At 43.7% G+C, this 20,580-nt stretch overlaps 1 protein-coding gene across 1 annotated transcript in view; it reads left to right on the top strand.

Annotated features, from left to right (window-relative positions):
* The first annotated feature begins 1,973 nt into the window (after positions 1-1,973).
* Positions 1,974-20,580, top strand: part of POLR3B (RNA polymerase III subunit B) — a 105,082-nt gene continuing 86,475 nt past the window's right edge. The window contains exons 1-8 of the mRNA XM_032346510.1: positions 1,974-2,045; positions 6,284-6,316; positions 9,384-9,440; positions 9,627-9,691; positions 12,585-12,660; positions 15,841-15,941; positions 18,698-18,789; positions 19,878-19,995. Coding sequence (XP_032202401.1) covers positions 1,974-2,045; positions 6,284-6,316; positions 9,384-9,440; positions 9,627-9,691; positions 12,585-12,660; positions 15,841-15,941; positions 18,698-18,789; positions 19,878-19,995 — 614 coding nt within the window. The remainder of the gene's footprint in view (positions 2,046-6,283; positions 6,317-9,383; positions 9,441-9,626; positions 9,692-12,584; positions 12,661-15,840; positions 15,942-18,697; positions 18,790-19,877; positions 19,996-20,580) is intronic.

Raw genomic sequence — 20,580 nt, 5'->3', positions numbered from 1 at the left:
TCCCAGTCTGAAGAAGAGATAGATGCGTAAACAGGTCATGGTATCCAGAGATATGTCCTACGTTGGACAGTGATTCCCAAAGTGTGATCACAGGGCCAGCAACATGGGCATCACCTGGGAACTTATTTAAATACAGATTTGCAGGCCCCCAGTTCAAACCTGCCTAATATTAAAATTGAGGTTGTTTCACCAAGCTTTCTAGGTGATTCAGATTCTAAAACTGGAGAACCACTTTGAGCTTGAGCGTGCAAAGCCAAGAGGACTTTGGAGCAATGAGCCAAAAGATCCGAGTCAAACTTGAGAACTCTGCCATCCAAGAATCACCTCATGGTCCCTTCTAGGCTAGATTCTAAATAGGCTGCTCTCCAGTAATTCACAAGGATGATACAAGAGCATATGTGTCTCTTTAAGTAAACTGTAAGATCTTCAAGGACAGAGTTAAGATTCCTCTTTTAATTAGCTATTTTAGGTAAATTTCAGTGCATTTCAGTTTAATTCAGAAATTTAACTGTGGGCAAGGATTATACATTCATTATGAGAAAATGGCAGATGTATATTTACAAATTTTCATAAAATACTATAGCAAAATATGCAGAAAATGTACTACTATAACCATTTGGAGTGTGTAGTTTCAGTGGCCTTAATATATTCACACCATTGTGCATCCTTACCACTGCCCAGTTCCACAATTTTTGCAACTTCCCAAAAGGAGACTGTGTACCAGTTAAACGATTTTGGTATCTTTTATCCTGTTTTATTCCAGTGGGAGTTTTTCCTATTGATCTGTATGAGTTCATTCTAAATTAGGGCTACCAATCCAACATTTTCTTTGTCTTCTAACAACTTGTGTTTTTAAAGAACTCTATTCACAGTGAATTTTAAAAATCTGTTCAGAAAGGGTGCCTGTGTGGCTCAGGTCATGATCCCAGGGTCCTGGAATGGAGCCCCAATGTCAGGCTCCTTGCTCAGTGGGGAGTCTGCTTCTCTCTCTGCCTCACTGTGCTCGCTCTTTCTCTCTCCCAAGTAAATAAATAAAATCTTTTAAAAAAATTTATTCAGAAAATTCTGCATTTTCATGGAATCATAAAACTATGGTTACAATTATATTACCAAATCTATGAATACTTCCCTTCAGGATTTCTGTGCTGCTGTCCTTGAAGATGTTCACAATCTCAATCTTTCATTTCCTTTTAAGGTTTTAACATCTAAATACCTAAACCATATAGGATTTACTTAATTTTTTTTCTAAATGGCTAATCACATGTTCCAATATCATTTATTGGATAACCCATCTTTGCTTGATTCAAAATATCATATTTTCATACTAAATTTCTCTACATCCTGGTATTTATTCCTGGATCTTTTCCCAGTCCCTTGAGACTATAACATAGTCTTAATTACTGCCCTGTCCTGCTCTATTCTCTAACGAGTTGATCCCTCCCCACTTTAGGTCATTTTGATGGTTGCATAATATTCCATGACACACAGGTACCGTAGTTTTTTAAACCAATCCCCTGCTACTAAGCATTTGTTTCCTATTCTTCCATACTCTACAGTGTGTAGTTTTCGGTTGGATTAAACGAATCCTCTGCCTCGGTGGCTCGAGTTGCGCAAATTCTCCGTTTGCCCTTTTCCTTGAATTATTGTAAAAATTACAACCAGTACGCTCTACTAGTCTCACTTGGCATCATCGGCACTAAACCTGTCCGGGGGTGAAGATTAGCCGGCAGAGACCACCAAGCGACAGCAGGGGGCGCAGTTTCCCAGTTTTGCCTAAACCACATCCGGGTTCTACCGCAGGTTCGGGCCGGGAGCGGGCGGAACGTTTCGGTCACACCATCAATTAACCCGCGCGGCAGGGACCCTTTAGGCCTCGGCGCACCGCTCTTGACCGGCGCTGCAGTTTCCTGGGGGGCAGCGAGAGCGGGCGTGGGGATTCTCCTGGTTTCTACCGTCGGCGTGAGCAGCGCAGCATGGACGTGCTTGCTGAAGAGTTTGGGAACCTGACCCCGGAGCAGCTGGCTGCGCCCATTCCCACTGTAGAGGTGAGGCCAGCGGGCCGGGAGCGGAAGGGGCCGGGAGCGTCGGCAGGAGGCGTTGCCCGGAGAGCTCTGGCGGCGGGGTGAGGGGCGGGGGGGCAGCTTTGCGCATGCTCGCGGCGCCGGAGCCGGTCTCTTCCGGAGCGGGGTGCCACGTGCACGTGGAGGGGTCGAGCTTGGAGGAACGCTGTGCGGGCGCTGTGCGGGCGGAAGAGCCCGGCGCGCCGGCTGCTCGGGGCTGGCGGCTACTTCAGCGTTCGTGTGCCTCGGGGCAGGACTGGCCCTCGCGCCGGTAGAGGGGCCTGTAATGCATCCCCGCGGGCTGGAGCGGACGCTTTCGTGAGGTCCGCATCCTCCGGATCCGGGCTAGTGATCCTTTTACCCGGAGCTCAAGTTTGGGCTTCAGGAGTATTTTAAGCGCCCTGAACATTGACTCCTTATTTTTGGGAGGAAAAAAAAAAAATCTGTATTTTGGGGGAGTAGCTCCATACCTTTCATCAGGCAGAAGTGTCCCTCCCTAACGAGGAATGAAGTTCAGCTGTGGACATAATGTGTACTTTCTTGAAAGGCCCGCAGAACCCCTCTGGCCCCGATCTCTAATGGGCATGAAAGGGGGCAAGTGCAGAAATGGTCCAGGGAGAGCTTTCAGGTAGTTGCACCGCGGTAGGTGAGACCGCCCGACCGTCTGATGTTTTCCAGGAACTGCAACCCTGTAGTGCTAGAGGGAGGAACAGAGAAAGGGGTGGGTGAGGGTCCCGACTGTGGACGGTTTTGATCTTCATAGACCTCCGAAGGAGCGAGGAGATGCTGTTGAAGGGTTCAAGCAGGAGAGTGACATGATCTTTGAATCGATTGGATCATAAGAATAATTCTTTATAAGCATTTGGCAAATTAGTGAGGTCCATTATGATTAGTCCGCGGGACTTAATCCCTGAGTGCGGTACAGCGATCATTGGGCAATACTGGATTTTTTTTTTTTTTTAACTCTTTCAAAGTTAAGACCCAGCATTTGCTGACCTTTTGCCATGTGTCAGGCTGTTTAAGCCTAAGGTGCATTGCATTATTTAATTTTCTGAAATAAGTACTGTTTTCACCACATTTTGCCAATGAAGATTTTTGAGGCCCAGAGAAGTTAGGTAGTTAATCCAGTGTCAAAACGATGTTAAGTGGCTGATCAGGATTTTGGACTCTGGCAGTCGGAAGTTAGTTTTAATCCTTAACTGCAGACCAGCTACTTCTCTGAAGACCTGAGGGATAAGCCTGAAGGATTTGTATATACCTTGCTTGAATTTGCACAGTTGTGAAGGAACCAGAAGCACAGTCCCAAGCTTCTGAATCGGGAATAACAATTCCTCTTCCTGGCCCTCTGTGTCCAATCCACCATCAAATCTTAGGATCCTGCCTACTAAATACCTTCAAATCTGAAACTTCTGCTATTCTCCAAGTTGGAACGAATGGCCTCTCTTACTTCCTAGGCTGCTGACTTGTCTCACCCCCAACCTGTTCTCTGCTCTGTAGCCAGAGCCATCAGTTTTATTTTACCATCGTTTAAATACACAACTATGATCATGTTGCTCCCTTGATTAAATTTTTCAATCTCTGTCCAGTGATAGTAGAGCAAAATCTAACATCTTAACCATATTTATAAGGCTCTTGATTTGGCCACTAGTGACTTCTTCAGCCTCTTTTCCCACCATTCCCACTTCCTTCCCCATTCTGCCCTGCGGTATTCTCTCCTCACAAAGTTCCTTCTGGATTTTTCTCTCATTCCTCTTTGTACATTTACATAAAGTAAAAATGCACAGATATGAAGTGTTCAGTTACATTTATTTTGACAGTTAGATGTACCCAAATAACTGCCATTCAATATAAGATCTAAAACATTTCCCTCACCCCAGAAAGTTCCCTTACGAAACCTTTCGAACTTACTCAATTTCTATCATCATAGATTAGTTTTGCCTGACTCCTTCTTTTTTAGTAGACTTACTTTTTTAAGAGCAGTTTCAGGGCCACAGCAACACTGAGAGGAAGATACAGGTATATGTGTACCCCACATCCACCCTGCACCCACCTCTCTGTTTTACTCTTTCCAGGTTTTTGCTTCTCTCCCTGACCACTCCTGTCACTCCCCTTGCTGGATCCGCTTTCCGCTGCTCCTCTCGACGTGTCGGAGTGTTTGTGCACTGCATCGAACTCTTGCCCATCCACACTCCTTCGGTGATCTCCGCCATTATGGGACTTTAACTGTCCTCCATCTGTAGGCCTCTCCCTAATTTTTATTTTTAGGCCACTCTCTTCCCAAGCTCCAGACCCCTATTTGTTGTCTCTTTGACATCTCCCCCTGACTTTCTAATGGATTTGTCAAACTGCATGTGCTCCCGGCCAAATTCCAGCTAGCCTCTCCATACCTAACCCTGCTGCCCAGCAGTGTCCCTGCCTCCTCCTCTCCATAAGTAGCAACTCTGGGGTGCAGGTCCTGACTCCTTTCAGAGTCTCTGTCTAATCCGTGGTCAAGTCCTATTGGCTTTGACTGTGTCTTTTTATTTTTTATTTTTATTATTTTTTTAAGATTTTATTTATTTATTTGACAGAGAGAGATGACAAGCAGGCAGAGAGGCAGTCAGAGAGAGAGGAGGAAGCAGGCTCCCCGCTGAGCAGAGAGCCCGATGCGGGGCTCGATCCCAGAACCCTGAGATCACGACCCGAGCCGAAAGCAGTGGCCTAACCCACTGAACCACCCAGGCTCCCCTTGACTGTGTCTTTTAACTATAATTTCTCCCTATCTGTACTGGTAACCATTGGCCTGGAGTATTTCAGTAAACTCCAGAGTCCTCTCTCTGCTAAACTTGTCTGTTCTCAACCTAGCAGCTAGAGTGATGCAGTTCAGATGAGTCAACATCACATTACTCTTTTGTTCAGAACCTTCTGATGCTTCTTACGTCACTCAAGAGTGGAAGTCACAGTTTATATAGCTGCTGCCGGGTCCCCTGTGGTCCTTAGACCCTTACTCAGAAACTGGGTATCCTTACCTTCAAAGACTTGTTTCTCACCATTTGTGAGCGTTCCCACTAGCAGAGTAGATACATAAAAAGAGACTTGTCATCTCAGTCGTGTACCACCTCAGGAAGGTATAAAGAGCAGGACTAAAACCTCGAGCAGTGCATGAGTATGCAGGTATCTGATGTGGGACACGAACCTCGTGTATGCCGAGGAGTTGTGACCAGACGCTAGCTGAGAAAGAATGGGAGGGAGACAGAGCTCTTTGTAGGGCAAGACATCCAGCTTCCCAGGGCTCTGAAACTAACATTCCCTGTCTCAGACTGGCAAACCCAGCTTTCCCAGGTGTCGTGACAGTAAAACAATGTGTGAGGAGTGCTTGGAGCCTTGAATCATCAGAAGATTAAAGCATATTCTATTTAAAAAATAGGTGGCATGACCCAGCAATTGCACTACTGGGTATTTACCCTAAAGATACAAATGTAGTGATCCGAAGGGGCATGTGCACCCGAATGTTTATAGCAGCAATGTCCACAATAGCCAAACTATGGAAAGAACCTAGATGTCCATCAGCAGATGAATGGATAAAGAAGAGGTGGTATACATACAGTGGAATACTATGCAGCCATCAAAAGAATGAAATCTTGCCATTTGCGATGACGTGGATGGAACTAGAGGGTATTATGCTTAGCGAAGTAAGTCAGAGAAAGACAACTATCATATGATCTCCCTGCTATGAGGAAGTGGAGATGCAACGTGGGGGGTTTGGGGAGTAGGAAAAGAATAAATGAAACAAAATGGGATTGGGAGAGAGACAAACCATAAGAGACTCAATCTCACAAAACAAACTGAGGGTTGCCAGGGAGGGGGGTAGGGAGAGAGTGGTGGGATTATGGACATTAGGGAGGGTATGTGCTATGTGAATGCTGTGAAGTGTGTAAACCTGGTGATTCACAGACCTGTACTCCTGGCTGATAATACATTATATGTTAATAAAAAATTTGTTTTCAATTTTTAAAAAAAGAAATAGGTGGTATATGTGTGTGTGTGGTTATTTGCACGCACATACACACATCTGGGATTTCCATAAAAGTGGTTACCATTTTAAAATTGTTGTTTTCATTTTTATTTATTTTCTTCTGCTTTCTGTGATAAAGTAAGTCATTTTTGGCATATTAAAATGACTTCTTGTAAAACCGCTGTTGCTGGCACAGAGTGCTGATACACCTTGTTGTTTTGGTTTGCAGGAAAAATGGAGGCTGCTTCCAGCATTTTTAAAGGTAATTGTTTAACATTTAATAATAGTTGGTTATTTTTCAAATGAAAAAAGTTAAATTCATCCTTCTTAAGGATTAAGTGTTTATCACCAACTAATAATTTTTTACTTTGCTTAACTCTGTAATTTGTTGTATTTTAGAAATAACAGGGAATTATACGGCAGTTTCCCTGACTGTCTGTAAGGTGCTGGTTGGGGGAGCAGTCATCGGATTCTAGAGATGAGGTGTAGTATACACAGCACCAGAGTGGGCTTGGCAGAAGAGATGCTACAGGTGGTCGGAGAAGGTCTCCCAGGCAAGGTGTCACATAAACCCCATCTCAGTAGGACAGGATTTAAGTAGGCGGAAGGGTCTAATGCGGAGAGCGTTCCATGATAAAAGCAGTCAAGGGGCACCTCCACGGCGTCTGTAAGGAACGGTGACTAGTCTGTGTGGCTGGAATGGACAAGTGGGTAGTCACAGGAACTGCTGAATGTCTGGTTAGTGGACGGCTTCAGTTCACTTTTAAAGAGTTTATGCCCAGACGTAGGGGGTACCACAGTGATCAGTCACTTGACACCAGCAGGATGGTGGTAATCAAAAAGAAAGGTAATAATTGTGTTGAGGATGTGGGGAAACTGGAACCCTACTGGCAGGAATGTGAAATGTTGCAGCTGCTTTGCATAGCAGCCTGGCAGTTCCTAGATGGTTAAACAGAGTTAACCATATAATCCAGGGATTCTGCTCCCACTTACTCAAGAGAAGTGAAAAACACCTGTCTGCACAAAACTTGTACACACATGTTCATAATAGCCAAAAAGTAAAAACAACCCAACTGGCCATCAGCTGACAGATGGTTAAATAAAATGTGGGATATCCATTCCGTGGTTCTGCAGTGGATTATTATTTGGGAATAAGAAGAAATCAAGTGCTGATACATACCGCAACGTGGACGGATGTTGAAAGCACGCTAAATGAAAGCATGGAGACTTGAGAAATGAGTACAGTCTTATCTGACTTAGTTCTGTGTTGTAGGCAGGGAGAGTGCTGGTGGGGGAGTTCTGGGGAGGCTGTCAGGGCCTGAATGTTGGTCAGATTTGAAAGCCACGTTAAGGATGTTGGCTTTTCTTCTAACACCGATAGGAAGCTGTTAAAGAGGTTTAAGAAGAGTGACCAAGAATAAAATAAAATGGTAATAAGGTCAAGGGAAGAGAAAAAAAATTTTTTTGTTAAAACTTTTTTTTTTTAAGGAAGTGTATATGAGCAGAGGAGAAAGGGTGGGATTTATGATTCAAAAAAGAGGAGACAACTGATGGCACACAGTCTAAGAAGAGAGTGAGAATTCAGTAGAGACATAAGACTGGTTTTTCCATTCATTCATTCATTCATTCACTCAAAGTTGGGATTCTCCTTTACTCAGACCACCTTGAAATATATTTGTCCAAAAACAAAGATACAAATATTCTAAAACATAACTGAAGACAGAAATACAAAGCTTATAAGGCTGCCAGCTCTGTTGGCCAACAGAATCAGACTCCGTTCTTAGGCTGGGATGACAACAGTGAGGAGCGGGACAAAGGTGAATCCCTGTCCTTGGTTTCTAACAAATGTCAGATTGGGTGTGCTTGACTTAATAGCATCGTTTTGTGAAGATAGACAGTACCTTTTGAGTTTTAGTTGATGAATCAGTAACGTGGCCTTGGTTTTTTTGTTTTTTGGTTTTTTTTAATAATAGTGGTGGTGTGGTATCCAGAATGAGGGAGGCAGTAGCCCCACTCTGTGCCGTCAGACTGTCGAGAACCTTGTCAGTGAGTTCAGGGTGCCCATATTAGGAGGAACATGGACCAACTGGAAGACGCCCAGGAGCAGGCCATCTGCTGCTGAAGGAAGGGTCCGGAAGGCATGCATGTGAGACAGAGTTGAATAGGTCATCCTGGACGTGACAACAGGAAGGACAGTTGTAAATACACAGACTGGGAGCAGGCCTTCCTCTCCAGAAGGACAGTTCAGTCCTCCGGCTGGAAACTAGAGGAAGGCAGACATCAGATCAGTATATTCGAATGAATTTTTTCCCCCAGTATTTAGGACTGCATCTAAATGGGATGGTTGCTTTCTAAGCCGGTGAGATCCCAACAAGGAAGTGTAATTAAAGCAAAGGCTCTGATTATGTGTTAGTCATGTTCTAGCAGGGCTGAACCCATTGTGCTTGAATATTAATATTTTTTTAAAAGATTTTATTTATTTATTTGACAGACAGAGAGATCACAAGTAGGCAGAGAGAGAGAGAGAGAGACAGAGGCAAGCAGGCTCCCTGCTGAGCAGAGAGCCCAGTGCGGGACTCGATCCCAGGACCCTGAGATCATGACCTGAGCTGAAGGCAGCAGCTTAACCCACTGAGCCACCCAGGTGCCCTGAATATTAATATTAAAAAAAAAGGAACACATACATAAATTTTCACACTTTGGAGTGTGTGTTATTGTCTCAGTGTTTTCCATAGCACACCGCACTCTCTGCAGGGTTGTCTCTGGCTTCAGAGATGAAACGGAAGTCTCTGCTGGCTGTTCTGCTCTTAGGTTCCTTGAGTTTCACCTGCCTTTCAATTTCAAATGCAGTTATTTTCAATTTTCTTAATAAAGATCCTTATTTTTTTCCCCCTTGGTCTTCTATAAGAGATCTGAGTTTCAAAATTGCTCGGATAGGGGAAGACAGAAAAGAAAGCCGGCATTTTTGAGGGCTGAAGAAATGATGCTCAATTGCTGTATTTTGTTTCTTGGATTTTTTGTAAATTGAAAATATGCGGAGAAAATCTTGCCCCATTTGTTAGCATATGGGAAGTCATTAGGTATGTTCGAATACCCCTATCTTGCATTCCAAGGGTCAGATTGATTCTCAGGGAAGAAACTTTGAGGGTACATTAGGAAGGGAGGAGAAATAGAATGAGGACACATAAATGTAAAGTTCTACTAAGTGACACTTCTGGGTTTTTTTTCTCAAAACTTTAGAGAAAAATCTGAAGGCCCCCTGGGGTTAGAGTCTCTAACATACTATGCTGTGTTGTTTCTAATCTACTTTCTATTTTTTGTCTGTTTAGGTGAAGGGCCTTGTGAAACAGCATATAGACTCATTCAACTATTTCATTAACGTGGAGGTAAGCAGCAGGGCCTGGAAACAGAGAGAGGGTGCCGGGCGGGCTCAGTTGGTACAACAGGCAACTCGATCTCGGGGTCGTTGAGTTTCCGCCCCACGTTGGGCATGGAGCCTACTTAAAAAAAAATGTAGAGACAAGAATTGACGGAAGCCAGAGATGTTCCTAATGGTGCTCTTTCCCCTGCAGATAAAGAAGATAATGAAAGCCAACGAAAAAGTCACGAGCGATGCCGATCCCATGTGGTACCTGAAGTAAGGAATCAGCTACTGTTGCCTTGCTGCTTTGGTCACGTCTCGTGTTTTGTAGAGTGAACGTGGTTGTTACCAAAACTCTCATTAAAATAACTGTCTTTACTTGGTTCCTAAGAAAAGTACTCGATTTTTAATGGGTAAACTAACGATAACAACTAGAGTTATGCTTGAGAAGTACTGAAGCTATTAGGTTTAAACATTTTTTCGAACAATTTTAAACTTAGAGAAAAATTACCAAAATAGTACGTACGAAGAGTTCCTATTACCGTTCGGCCAGCCTGTGCTCATGTTAGCATCTTACAAAACCAAACCAGGATTAGCAGACTCAGGCAGGCAGCGCTGACAGGATGCTGCCAGCTACTCCGCACCTCTTGTTTCAAGCTTTCCCGCTCATGTCTTTTTTCTGGCCCAGGATTCAGTCCAGAGCTCGATGTGGTGATTAGTTCTCCTGTCTCTTTAGCCTCCGCCAGCCTGTCCCAGTTCCTCTTACTTTCTTGGTCTCTTCTCACCTTGACACTTCTGAAGCATCCTGATTCATTGTTTGGTAGGAGGTCCTTCGGTTTGGGTTTGTGTGGTGTTTGCTCATGGTTCAGTTGGCTTGTGCATTTTTGGCACAGAAGGAATGTTTTGTGCTATCTTCCCTGCATCGTATCGGGGGTCCAGAGATCAGTATATTCTATTGTAGGTGGTTTTTGTTCACTTGATTAAGGTGGTATATGCAGGCTTGTCCACTGTGAATTTACTATTTTTCCATTTGTAGTAAGTATCTTATGGGGAGATCCTGTGATACAACGCAAAGAGCTTACCCACTAATTTTACGTCAAGGATGGTTCTTATAACAATTACTGCTGTGTGTTTGCCTGGTGGTGAGGCTCTGCTGCCATCATTCCCTGCACGTTAGTACTGGTATTCCATTGGAAGAAAGAACTTTTTCTTCCCTTTGTTTATCTCTCTCTTTTTTTAAAGATTTTATTCATTTATTTGACAGAGAGAGACACAGCGAGAGAGGGAACATGAGCAGGGGGAGTGGGAGAGGGAGAAGCAGGCTCTCTGTAGAGCAGGAAGTCCAGTGAGGGGCTCGATCCCAAGACCCTGGGATCATGACCTGAGCCATGATCCGAAGGCAGAGGCTTAATGACTGAGCCACCCAGGCGCCCCTATTTATCTCCTTAGTTTTATTTAGACTGATCCCGATTCCTGTGTATTTTAATCTGTGGCTCACGATCAGTAGTACCACTTCACTGCTCACAGCATCTCAGGTTGAACGCTGTGTCCTTTCAGCACACCCCATGTAATTTTCAAGCACTGATTTGCTTTGTGGCGTCATGAGATGTGGTTGATCTGGTGTTTTCCTTGTGTCAGCCTGGAATCGACCATTCCCCCGGGGAGCCCTAGCCTCCTTTTCTGGATGGTGTTTAAAAACCAAGATAGGGATAATAAAACCTTGGTAGACAGAGCAAGAAAGTGTGTGTGTGTGTAAATCACTCACATGCATGTATACATCAGTATTTCCATATCCTGTCTTCTTATGTGTAAAAAACCCAGCACACTGATAGCTCTTATTTCAGTTCAGCTCCATGGGACTCACTGTCACTGACCTCTTATTTGTAAGTTCTGTTCCTAAACCTGGCTCTCATCATTCACACTATTTTACCTATTTATTCAGTCCTAGACTAGATCTGGTTTCAGGATTGCTGATTGATACTTCTGTGAGAATAGAATTTACTAATAAGAGTGCAATATCTATATATTGCTTTTTTGTCTTTATGTCTATGGTATCCAAGCAAAATACCTTCCAAAGCTAATCAGACTCGCTCCCTTTCCCACCTCCCTGGTTCAGTTACATTATTCATTTGTAAATCTGTGGCATTTGTATTCCATTTTGGATCCCCGTCTGCATCCATAATTTTAATTATGCATTTGCTTTTTGAGTGTGTGAAACATGATTGTAAGAGTTAGACCTATAGGAAAAGGTATTTTCAGGGAATTGTCACTCCTGTCCCAGTTCTTTCCACCCTGTCGTCAGGGACCCCCAGTGGGTGACCAGTCTCCTTAGTTTCTGCTTTCTTCCTGTTCCGTTTACCGTAACGAGCACACACAGATGGTCCCTGATTTACAGTGGTTCAACTTAACAATTTTTCAACTTTACGATGGTGTGAAGGCTAGACACATTCGGTAGAAACTGCCTCGGATTTTGAATTTTGATCGTTTCCCAGGCTAGCAATATGCAGTACAATCCTCTTGTGATGCTGGGCAGCATGGTCACAGCTCCGAGCCAGCCCCACAGTCAGGAGGGTTGACCACCGACACACTGTCATTCTGTTTTTCACTTTCTGTTTTCAGTGAACTACGTGAGGTATTTAACACTTCATTTTCAAATAGGCTCTGTGTTAAATGATTTCCCCCAACTATAAGCTCATGTAATTATTCTGAGTACATTTAAGGTAGGCCAGGCTAAGCTCTGAGGGTTGGTAGGTTAGGTAGGTTGGTAGGTTAGCCTGAATTTTTGACTCAGTCTTTTCAACATGATGGGTTTAATTGGGTTTATTGGACGGTAAGACCTCTATTTTTCTGCCCTTACAACCTTTTCTTTCTTACATAAATAATAGCTCTTTTCATTAAATACTATCTTTTGAGAGCTGTCTTTCCAATATTTTTAAAAAGAGATTTATAATAATTTCTTTTAAAAGTTTGATAGTAGTTACCCTCCTTTGTAGAACTGTGTGTACTATTACATCAAGAGGATATCAAATTATAATTTTTAATTTGCTTGTCATTCTTAGCAAGGTAAGTATGTGTCGAAGTATAATCCTTGTATTGGGGAGGGAAATAGCTTGTTTGTTTATATGTTCTTTGAAAGGTGTAATTGGTCATGGAATAATCTGCTTTTCAGGTATCTTAATATCTATGTGGGGCTTCCTGATGTTGAAGAAAGCTTCAATGTGACCAGACCAGTATCCCCTCATGAGGTAATTACCTACCTTACCGTAACTGAATTTGTTTGCCTTAGCTCAGAGTCTGTGCCCCTAATATATGCTCTTAAAATGATTTAAAAACAGGGAAAAAAATACCTTCTATGAGACAAAGATAGCCAAAATAAATTAGCATTTATATAATACTGTATTCGGAAACAATTCAGCACAATTTAGTTCGTCACTGGATCCTAGTTAGCGTGCACTGTTACATAACTGTGCTTTCTGCGTCCCTGCCTCTGAGCCTTTGAGCAGCGCTCCCCTCGCCCCTGCCCCAGCCGGCCACTTGTGCGGAGGACCGTGTGCTGTGCATTTGCAGAGTTGCCGAGCACGTTTTCTGAGGGTCAGCAGGCATCGTGTCCGGCAGAGGAGACCAAGGGCAGGGGCTCCGAGTCTGTTAGAGGAGAGGGATGCGAGGAAAATTCGAATTCCAGCATTTTAGCAGAGCTGCAGGCAAAAGATTGTAGAACAGGCCCATTAATTGGCTTTTAAAACTTTCTGGATTCCTCTGGAAATTCTTCCACTTACTGTCCATAATTTGGAATTGATTAGTGTCCATAAATTATTTGAAATTAATTACTGCCCATAATTGGAATTTTAGGGAAAAAAATGATTTTTGTAGATTTATGTAGTTTTTGTTAATGTAAAACTAATGGGATTGGGAGGGAGACAAACCATAAGTGACTCTTAATCTCACAAAACAAACTGAGGGTTGCTGGGGAGAGGGGGTTTGGGAGAACGGGGGTGGGGTTATGGACATTGGGGAGGGTATGTGCTTTGGTGAGTGCTGTGAAGTGTGTAAACCTGGTGATTCACAGACCTGTACCCCTAGGGATAAAAATATATGTTTATAAAAAATAAAAAATAATCGGGGGTGCCTGGGTGGCTCAGTGGGTTAAAGCCTCTACCTTCCACTCAGGTCATGATCTCAGGGTCCTGGGATCAAGCCCCACGTCGGGCTCTCTGCTCAGCAAGAAGCCTGCTTCCCTTCCTCTCTCTGCCTGCCTCTCTGCCTACTTGTGAGCTCTGCCTGCCAAATAAAAATAAAAAAAAAAAAAAAAAAAAATAATAATAATAAAAAAATAAAATGTTAAGCAATCAGGGAAGGTGGCAGAGGAGCCTTTACTAAACAATAAGTAAGTTGTTAGAATGTTAGGGTTGTTGTCTGAGCAATGTTATCGTGAAATACGATAACATATACATACGATAACACATATACCTGTGTGGACATTTCACACAGGTATATGTCGATGTTATTTTCTCACCGAGCATCGAGTGTCAGTTGGACATTTATTTTGTGCCTCAGCATTGAGAGATAGAAAAGGAATGAGACCCTCTCCTTCCTCAGGGAGTTCATACACTGTGGAGAGATAGAGCACGTGAAACGGACACCAGGGGTTGCACATTGGAATGCCTGGAAGGGTGAGGTAGGCGTGAGAAGGGAAGTTGTGTTGAGTAGGAAGTGGTGAGGTTTGGAATGTTAGAAAGCATGGACACCCCTTTAGTTTTCCCCACTTCCTGTTCCATTTTGCTGGGGTTTTCTAATTTTGTAGGAACTAGGCAGCCAATAAGCAATTTCCACGTCATCTTCTGAATTATATTACCAAGTGTAGAGTAGAGAGACGACAAAGCAGTTTGAAGTAGTTCAGGAAGCCGGAGGCCACAGTTGTCCTAATCATTCTTCCTGATGTTGGAGAAAACACATGGGTGTTACTGCAGGTGGGGAGGGAGCGAGAGCACGAAGATTTCTTGGAGGGGTTTTGATCCTTGGGGAGATGGCGAGAGCGGGAGAGCAGGTGGGTGGGCGGTCGGGACCCACAGCAGGGGTGGCGGAGTGTTGGTGCTGCCAATCCCCAGCACAGCCCCAGTCCCATGAGGACAGGGAGGCTGGGGGTGGGGGGGACAGACCGAGCTCATGGGATAGTTTGGGACCTATGGAAAGGATTCCCGTGTTTACATCTGTCATATTTCATTTCCATTTGAAGGAGAGGAGTTTATTAAAACACACAAATATTTGCCCACTTATGGGCATTACATTGTTGTTGTTTTTAATAAAAATGAGATACTCTCTGTATAATACTCTGTACCAGGCACTATTCTAAAAATATATATTTATACTCTTAGGAATTAAAATTATTGTCATTCCCTCTTTACATACGATGAGACCAGGCACAGAAGGTTATTCAGAACTTAAGTGGGGGAGCTGGGGTTGGAGCACAGGCAGCAAGGCGTGCACTCCGAGCCCCCGGGCCATGTCGCCTTTGGTGTGGCCTGAAGACAGAGGCTCAATCTAAGTAAATATAAAATAAGCCATTTTTGGTCATCATTAATAGAGCTATCTAATATTTAAAGATCCCACGCACTGGGAAAGAGACAGTTTAAATCTGTCTTTGGTTTAGTTGGAGGCAGAGAGAGGATTCAGTACTGCGAATTACATGGTTGATGTTCAGAGAAATTATTTTTTTGAGAGTACAGGCCAACTGACAACCATCGGTAAAACAGGGAGGTCATCACGATCTTGGTAAGGTTTGCCATGTCTGGTCATGGCTCAGGTAGGGGCATCATTTAGTGACACATCGCCTTGTCAATAGCACACACCAGTAGTTTCTAAAGTTCCCCAGACGATGCAGAAATTGTTAATAGGATGTGTTGGATGATTTGTGTTCTACGATACTGCTTGTTAAGGAATTTTATGATAGAGTTAGTTTATTTGGAGAGTAAGAGGAAGTGTAGTTTAAATTTTTTAGTTTGTGCATGTGTATACTTTGGGTATTACACTGGTTGTGTTGTTAACTTTTCCAGTGTGAGGTAACCACATAGGCTGTTCCTTGAAAACTGGGTCCATGGAAAGTAATCAAATTGCTTCAAAGTGGGGAGCCGACCGTGGATGGCATCAGATGGCGGGAAGCCAGTCAGTACTAGAGTTACTGGGTCATCTCTGGGCCGGCAGGGGCAGAGATGCCGGGGGGGTGGGAGGGTGGTGTCTAGATCAGTGGCTGGTGTCATTCCCCTCCCGGAGAAGGCAGGGTCATCACTCCCGGTGCCCTCACAGCAGCACCTGGAATAGCACAGGTCAGTGTGGACTGTACTACTCGTACCGGAAACAGAGCTCTTGGAGGCCTCAGGACCCTTTCTTTCCCAGCGAGGAGGAGCAGTGACAGTCTGGTTGTCTTTCAGTGCCGTTTGCGGGACATGACATACTCCGCGCCCATCACCGTGGATATCGAGTACACCCGCGGCAGCCAGAGGATCATCCGGAACGCCTTACCCATCGGCAGGTGAGAGACGGTGTCCGAGCTGGAGCCACACCGCCTGCGTTCTAGCCCTGCGGGGTGACCTTGAGCAAGTCCTGCAGTTCCCTTTGCCCCATTTCCTCACCCAGTAGATGTGGGAAACGGTGCCTACTTCATGGGAGTCTTTCTGGGGACCCGTGATCGGCCCAGCAGAGCGCTCTGAGCAGTGGGCAGCGCATGGCTGGGTTGGCGGGGCTTTCATCGTGAAACCTTTCTGTAGAGCTGAGGAGAACGATTCCATCTCCTCCCGAAATCCCGGCTGTTAGGGAAGCATTAGGTTCATTTCAGTGAACTCTCCTGGGCTAGTCTTCTTGGTGGATTCATGTGTGTTTGAGTTTGCATTTTTTTGGAAAGTCGAATTGTTTCCAATATAGCGGGTATTTGAGGGAGAAATTATTTATTTACCTGAAGCAGGTTTGGAAATGATAGATCATATCAGCTAGCATTGTTGTATTCTGCTTTCCCTCATAAGGAAAATGGACCCACTTGCCTGTAGAAATGGACAAAACTCACAGCACTGTGTATCCGATAACAGGGTTGGACTTTAAACTCAGTGCGAACAATTCCCACCCAAGTGTTTCTCCTCCTTCTGCAGAGCTTAATAAATACCCTTTGGTTCGGTAAATACGCACCAGTTGCCTGTCACTTGTCCTGCACTGTGTTGGGGGTTCGGGTCAACAGAGATACTTAGAACTCCTGTTGGCTGTCTTCATCGCCAGCTGCTGGGGAAGGCAGGCTTGAGTAACTGTGGGACCATCAGGCAGGTGCTGTGATGGTGAGGTCCAGAGTAACGTGGAAACACACAGGTTTAGCAGATCCTCCTCTGTAGTCTCCTAAAGGAGGGGCTGTGTGTATTGTCCCTGTCTTCTCTCCTCAGTGAGGAAAGTGAGTTGGGATATCAGAATATTAATCTTCATTTTTTTATTATTTTATTTTATTATTTTTTTAAAGATTTTATTTATTCATTTGACACAGAGAGATCACAAGTAGGCAGAGAGGCAGGCAGAGAGAGAGAGAGGAGGAAGCAGGCTCCCCGCGGAGCAGAGAACCCGATGCGGGACTCGATCCCAGGACCCTGAGATCATGACCTGAGCCGAAGGCAGCGGCTTAACCCACTGAGCCACCCACGCGCCCTTAATCTTCATTTTAGCGGGACTGGTTTTCAGTGTCAAGACCTTCCTTCTTTCTCGTCATGCCCATTTAATCTTGGATCATAAGTAATTTCCCAGGTTGAATATTGTGAAGGGCAGACTGGAGAGGCAGGCTCAGGAACACTGGTGCCATTTAAAGGGCTTACATCCTGGTTAGGAGGAGGCGGGGAAGGCGTGCACATAGCCAGTGTTTGGTGAGTACCTGCCGCGTGCCAGACTCTGGGAGAGGTGACGCATTCACTGCACTGGTGCGGGCGACCGCCTGTGGGTCTGACTGCTTGCATGGACCGTGCACCAGCCACAGTATACATGGCCTCATGGAAGGCTGTGGCTTTTGGGTTTGGGGTTTGGTGGATTTGGTTTTTTTTTTTTTGTTTAAGGAAGAAGATTTCCATTTAATTCAAGTAATAGTCCTACTTGGTAACAAATCAAATAGTACATGAGAGGACTCGATACAAAGAAGAGGCTTCCCTGTTTCCTCACCCCAGTCTTTCTCCCATCTCGTGACCATGTCTCTTATTCCGGTGATTTTAGTGCATCCATATCTTTAAATGCTGTGTATGTACCTCTACTTCTTGGTACATCAACTTTAGACACTATTTGTTTAAAACTCCGGATATTTGGTTTTGTCCAAAGAGCTCCTCACATGGACCTCATTCTGCATGATGCCGTTAACAGAACACCAATAAGGTGCCAGGGACTCTCCCTCCACACTTTGTACACCCCCAACCCCGCCTTCATTGCAGGTGGGCCCTGTTGTCCAGTCATCCCTCCCTGTTCGGTAAGCGGCCTGTTCTCTCTGGGTTTTAAATCTTCTCTTTGTCTTCGATGACTGTATATTGACTATGGTGTGCTTTGGTGTGGCTTTCTTTTTATTTATTCTGTGTAGATATGATTGTGTGGGTTCATGGCTTGCCTACATTTCTGAAAGTCCACGGCCGCCATCTCTTTGAATAAGACTCCTTGCCCATTGTGTGTATTTTTTCCATCTAGAATCTGATGAGCTGTCTATGAGACTTTTTCGCTCTGTCTTTCCTTGCCTCTTAAACTTGGTTATACATTCCTTCTCTTTGTCTTTCTGAAATACATTCCCAGTAATTTCTTCAGCTCTCTTTTACAGCTCAGTAATTTTGTCTGCAGGGGCAAATCTGTTATTCAGCTTATTCATAGATTTTTAAATTAATATTTTTCACATGTAGAAGTTTTGCTTCGTTCTTAAAATTGTGGGCAAGTGTCTTGGTAGGCTCTTGTTCCTCACACTTTGTTCATTGTGGTATTTCTACGTGACGAATGGCCGTCCCTTTGCTTACCATGGGTGGAGAGTTGCCATTTCTGACTAGTACCAAAGTCTGTCTGCAAAGTTTAAGGAAACTAAACTCTTGAATTTTTATTCTCCGGACTATAAGAGCAGCAAGCCTAGGGAAGTGCTTCGTTTTACTCGGCTCTCATGTAACGGCCGCTCGTCTGCCTTTTCTGAAATGTCCAAGAGGAATGCAGATCCCTTGGTGATGTGTACAGAGCATGGTGCCTCTTTTCACCTCTTCTGCCAGTGACCATCTTTATGTGATATTTTCTTTTGTTTTTCCATAGAATGCCCATAATGCTGCGTAGTTCAAACTGCGTTCTCACGGGGAAGACACCAGCAGAATTTGCCAAACTGAACGAATGTCCTTTAGATCCAGGTATGTGTGATTCCTTAGATTTTCACCCCCCACCTCTTACCCTTTCTGGGCCTTTCTTTTGCTGTTGCTGTTGCTTTAATTCTCAAAAACTATACCAGCCTTTCTGCTTTATAATGAACTTGGATAATACTGTCCACAAACCATGGGGCTCCTGGGTGGCGCAGCCCATTAGGCCTCGGACTCTTGATTTCGGCTTCTGCTTGGGTTATGATCTCTGGGGGATGAGATTAAGGTCTGCGTGGGTTCTGCCCTGAGCACAGAGACTGATTAAGATTCTCTCTCTCTCTCTCTCCCTCCCCACTTCTGTCAGCACCCAGCTGGCTCACACCTGCATGCTCTCTAAGAAAAAAAACTAAAAATATTTTCGGAACATCCAGAAATTTGGCTCCAACTTTATTCTTTTAGTCTATATTTCTAAAAGGTGTACTGTTTCCTCTAGTGGTTTTCATCTATTCCTCTAAAGTTGCATTGATATAAAATCACAGCAGGTCTTGGAAAGAGGTTAACAAAGGACATGACTTTTTTAAACTATAACAGAATGTTACATAAGTCAAATATATTGCTTGTTCTTGTTTATATTCTAAAAGTAAAATGAAGCCTCACTTTATCTTATTTTGAATTGTGTGCAAAGAAAGGACATATGATAATGTTTAAGGATTTGGTTCAATATGGAATACTTAGGAAACCTAATCTTAGTCTACTATTGTCCCTGATTTATTAGAAAACTTAGGGCAATTTTGAGTTTATATTGAAGATTGTTGGTTATCTCTTTGCTTAAGAAATTTGAAGACTAATTTATTTAACATATTTTTTCCATTTGCCTCTTGTGAATGTCTGGCGCTGGTCATATGTACAACCAGTAAAATCTGGTCCCTGTCCTCAAGAAGTTTATTTTCTAGTGGCTTTTTTGTCTAAAGTCACGTGCTGACACTGTCATCGTTCATACAACAGCATCAGCAAATGCTTCTGAGTGTTGGTCAGCACCGTGGAGCAGTGGAGGAGGGGGTCTCTGAATCAGGAGATCACTGTGGCTCCTCAGTCACACTCTCAGAACAGGACGTGAACCTTTTCTTGCTTCCTTTGGGCAGGTGGCTACTTCATTGTCAAGGGGGTAGAGAAAGTTATTCTTATCCAAGAGCAGCTGTCTAAGAACAGGATCATCGTGGAGGCCGACAGGAAAGGGGCGGTTGGTGCTTCAGTTACCAGGTACGGAAAGCAGGGATGTTGCTAAGAAATGCTGATAATTCCATTAATATCGGATGACTGTGTTTCAGTACAGAGATAGCCTGTTACTTCTATAAGAAGCAGCAAAATATTGGTCTGTTTAATGATTCAGTTTATTGTGTAACTCTGGAAACATGGAGTATTGATTTAAAATTTTTAGCGATGAAAGTGTGAAACATTGGTTGAAAGGCTACTAGCTGTTTTATTCAAGTTGGATTTTGTTGTAGTAAAGGAATGTTGAAAAAAGAAATATGAAACCACTCCTTTTCTTATTCATGTTTGTTTTTAGGCTTTGACCATGTTGCATAATGTATTTCTACATTGTTATGACCAGAGATTATTTTTTACTTAATATTTAATGAATTCTGTCATGGACTTACATCTTATTGTTAGTTTTCTTGACTGGCCTCTTCATAGTGTACTCATTTTTCTCCAGCAGCATCTCTTGTCTGCTGTAACTTTTCTCTGATTTATTATCATATGTAATTTGAAATTTGTAAATTCAAACGTTCTGGGAAGGAAGCAGTCATAGAATAATCAATATGTCAGTATTCAGTAGGGTTGTTT

This window comes from Mustela erminea, chromosome 6, assembly GCF_009829155.1.
Source record: "Mustela erminea isolate mMusErm1 chromosome 6, mMusErm1.Pri, whole genome shotgun sequence".
In the NCBI taxonomy this organism is placed as follows: domain Eukaryota; kingdom Metazoa; phylum Chordata; class Mammalia; order Carnivora; family Mustelidae; genus Mustela; species Mustela erminea.
Note: the sequence above shows the minus strand (reverse complement) of the source record. Positions and strands in the feature narration are given on the sequence as shown.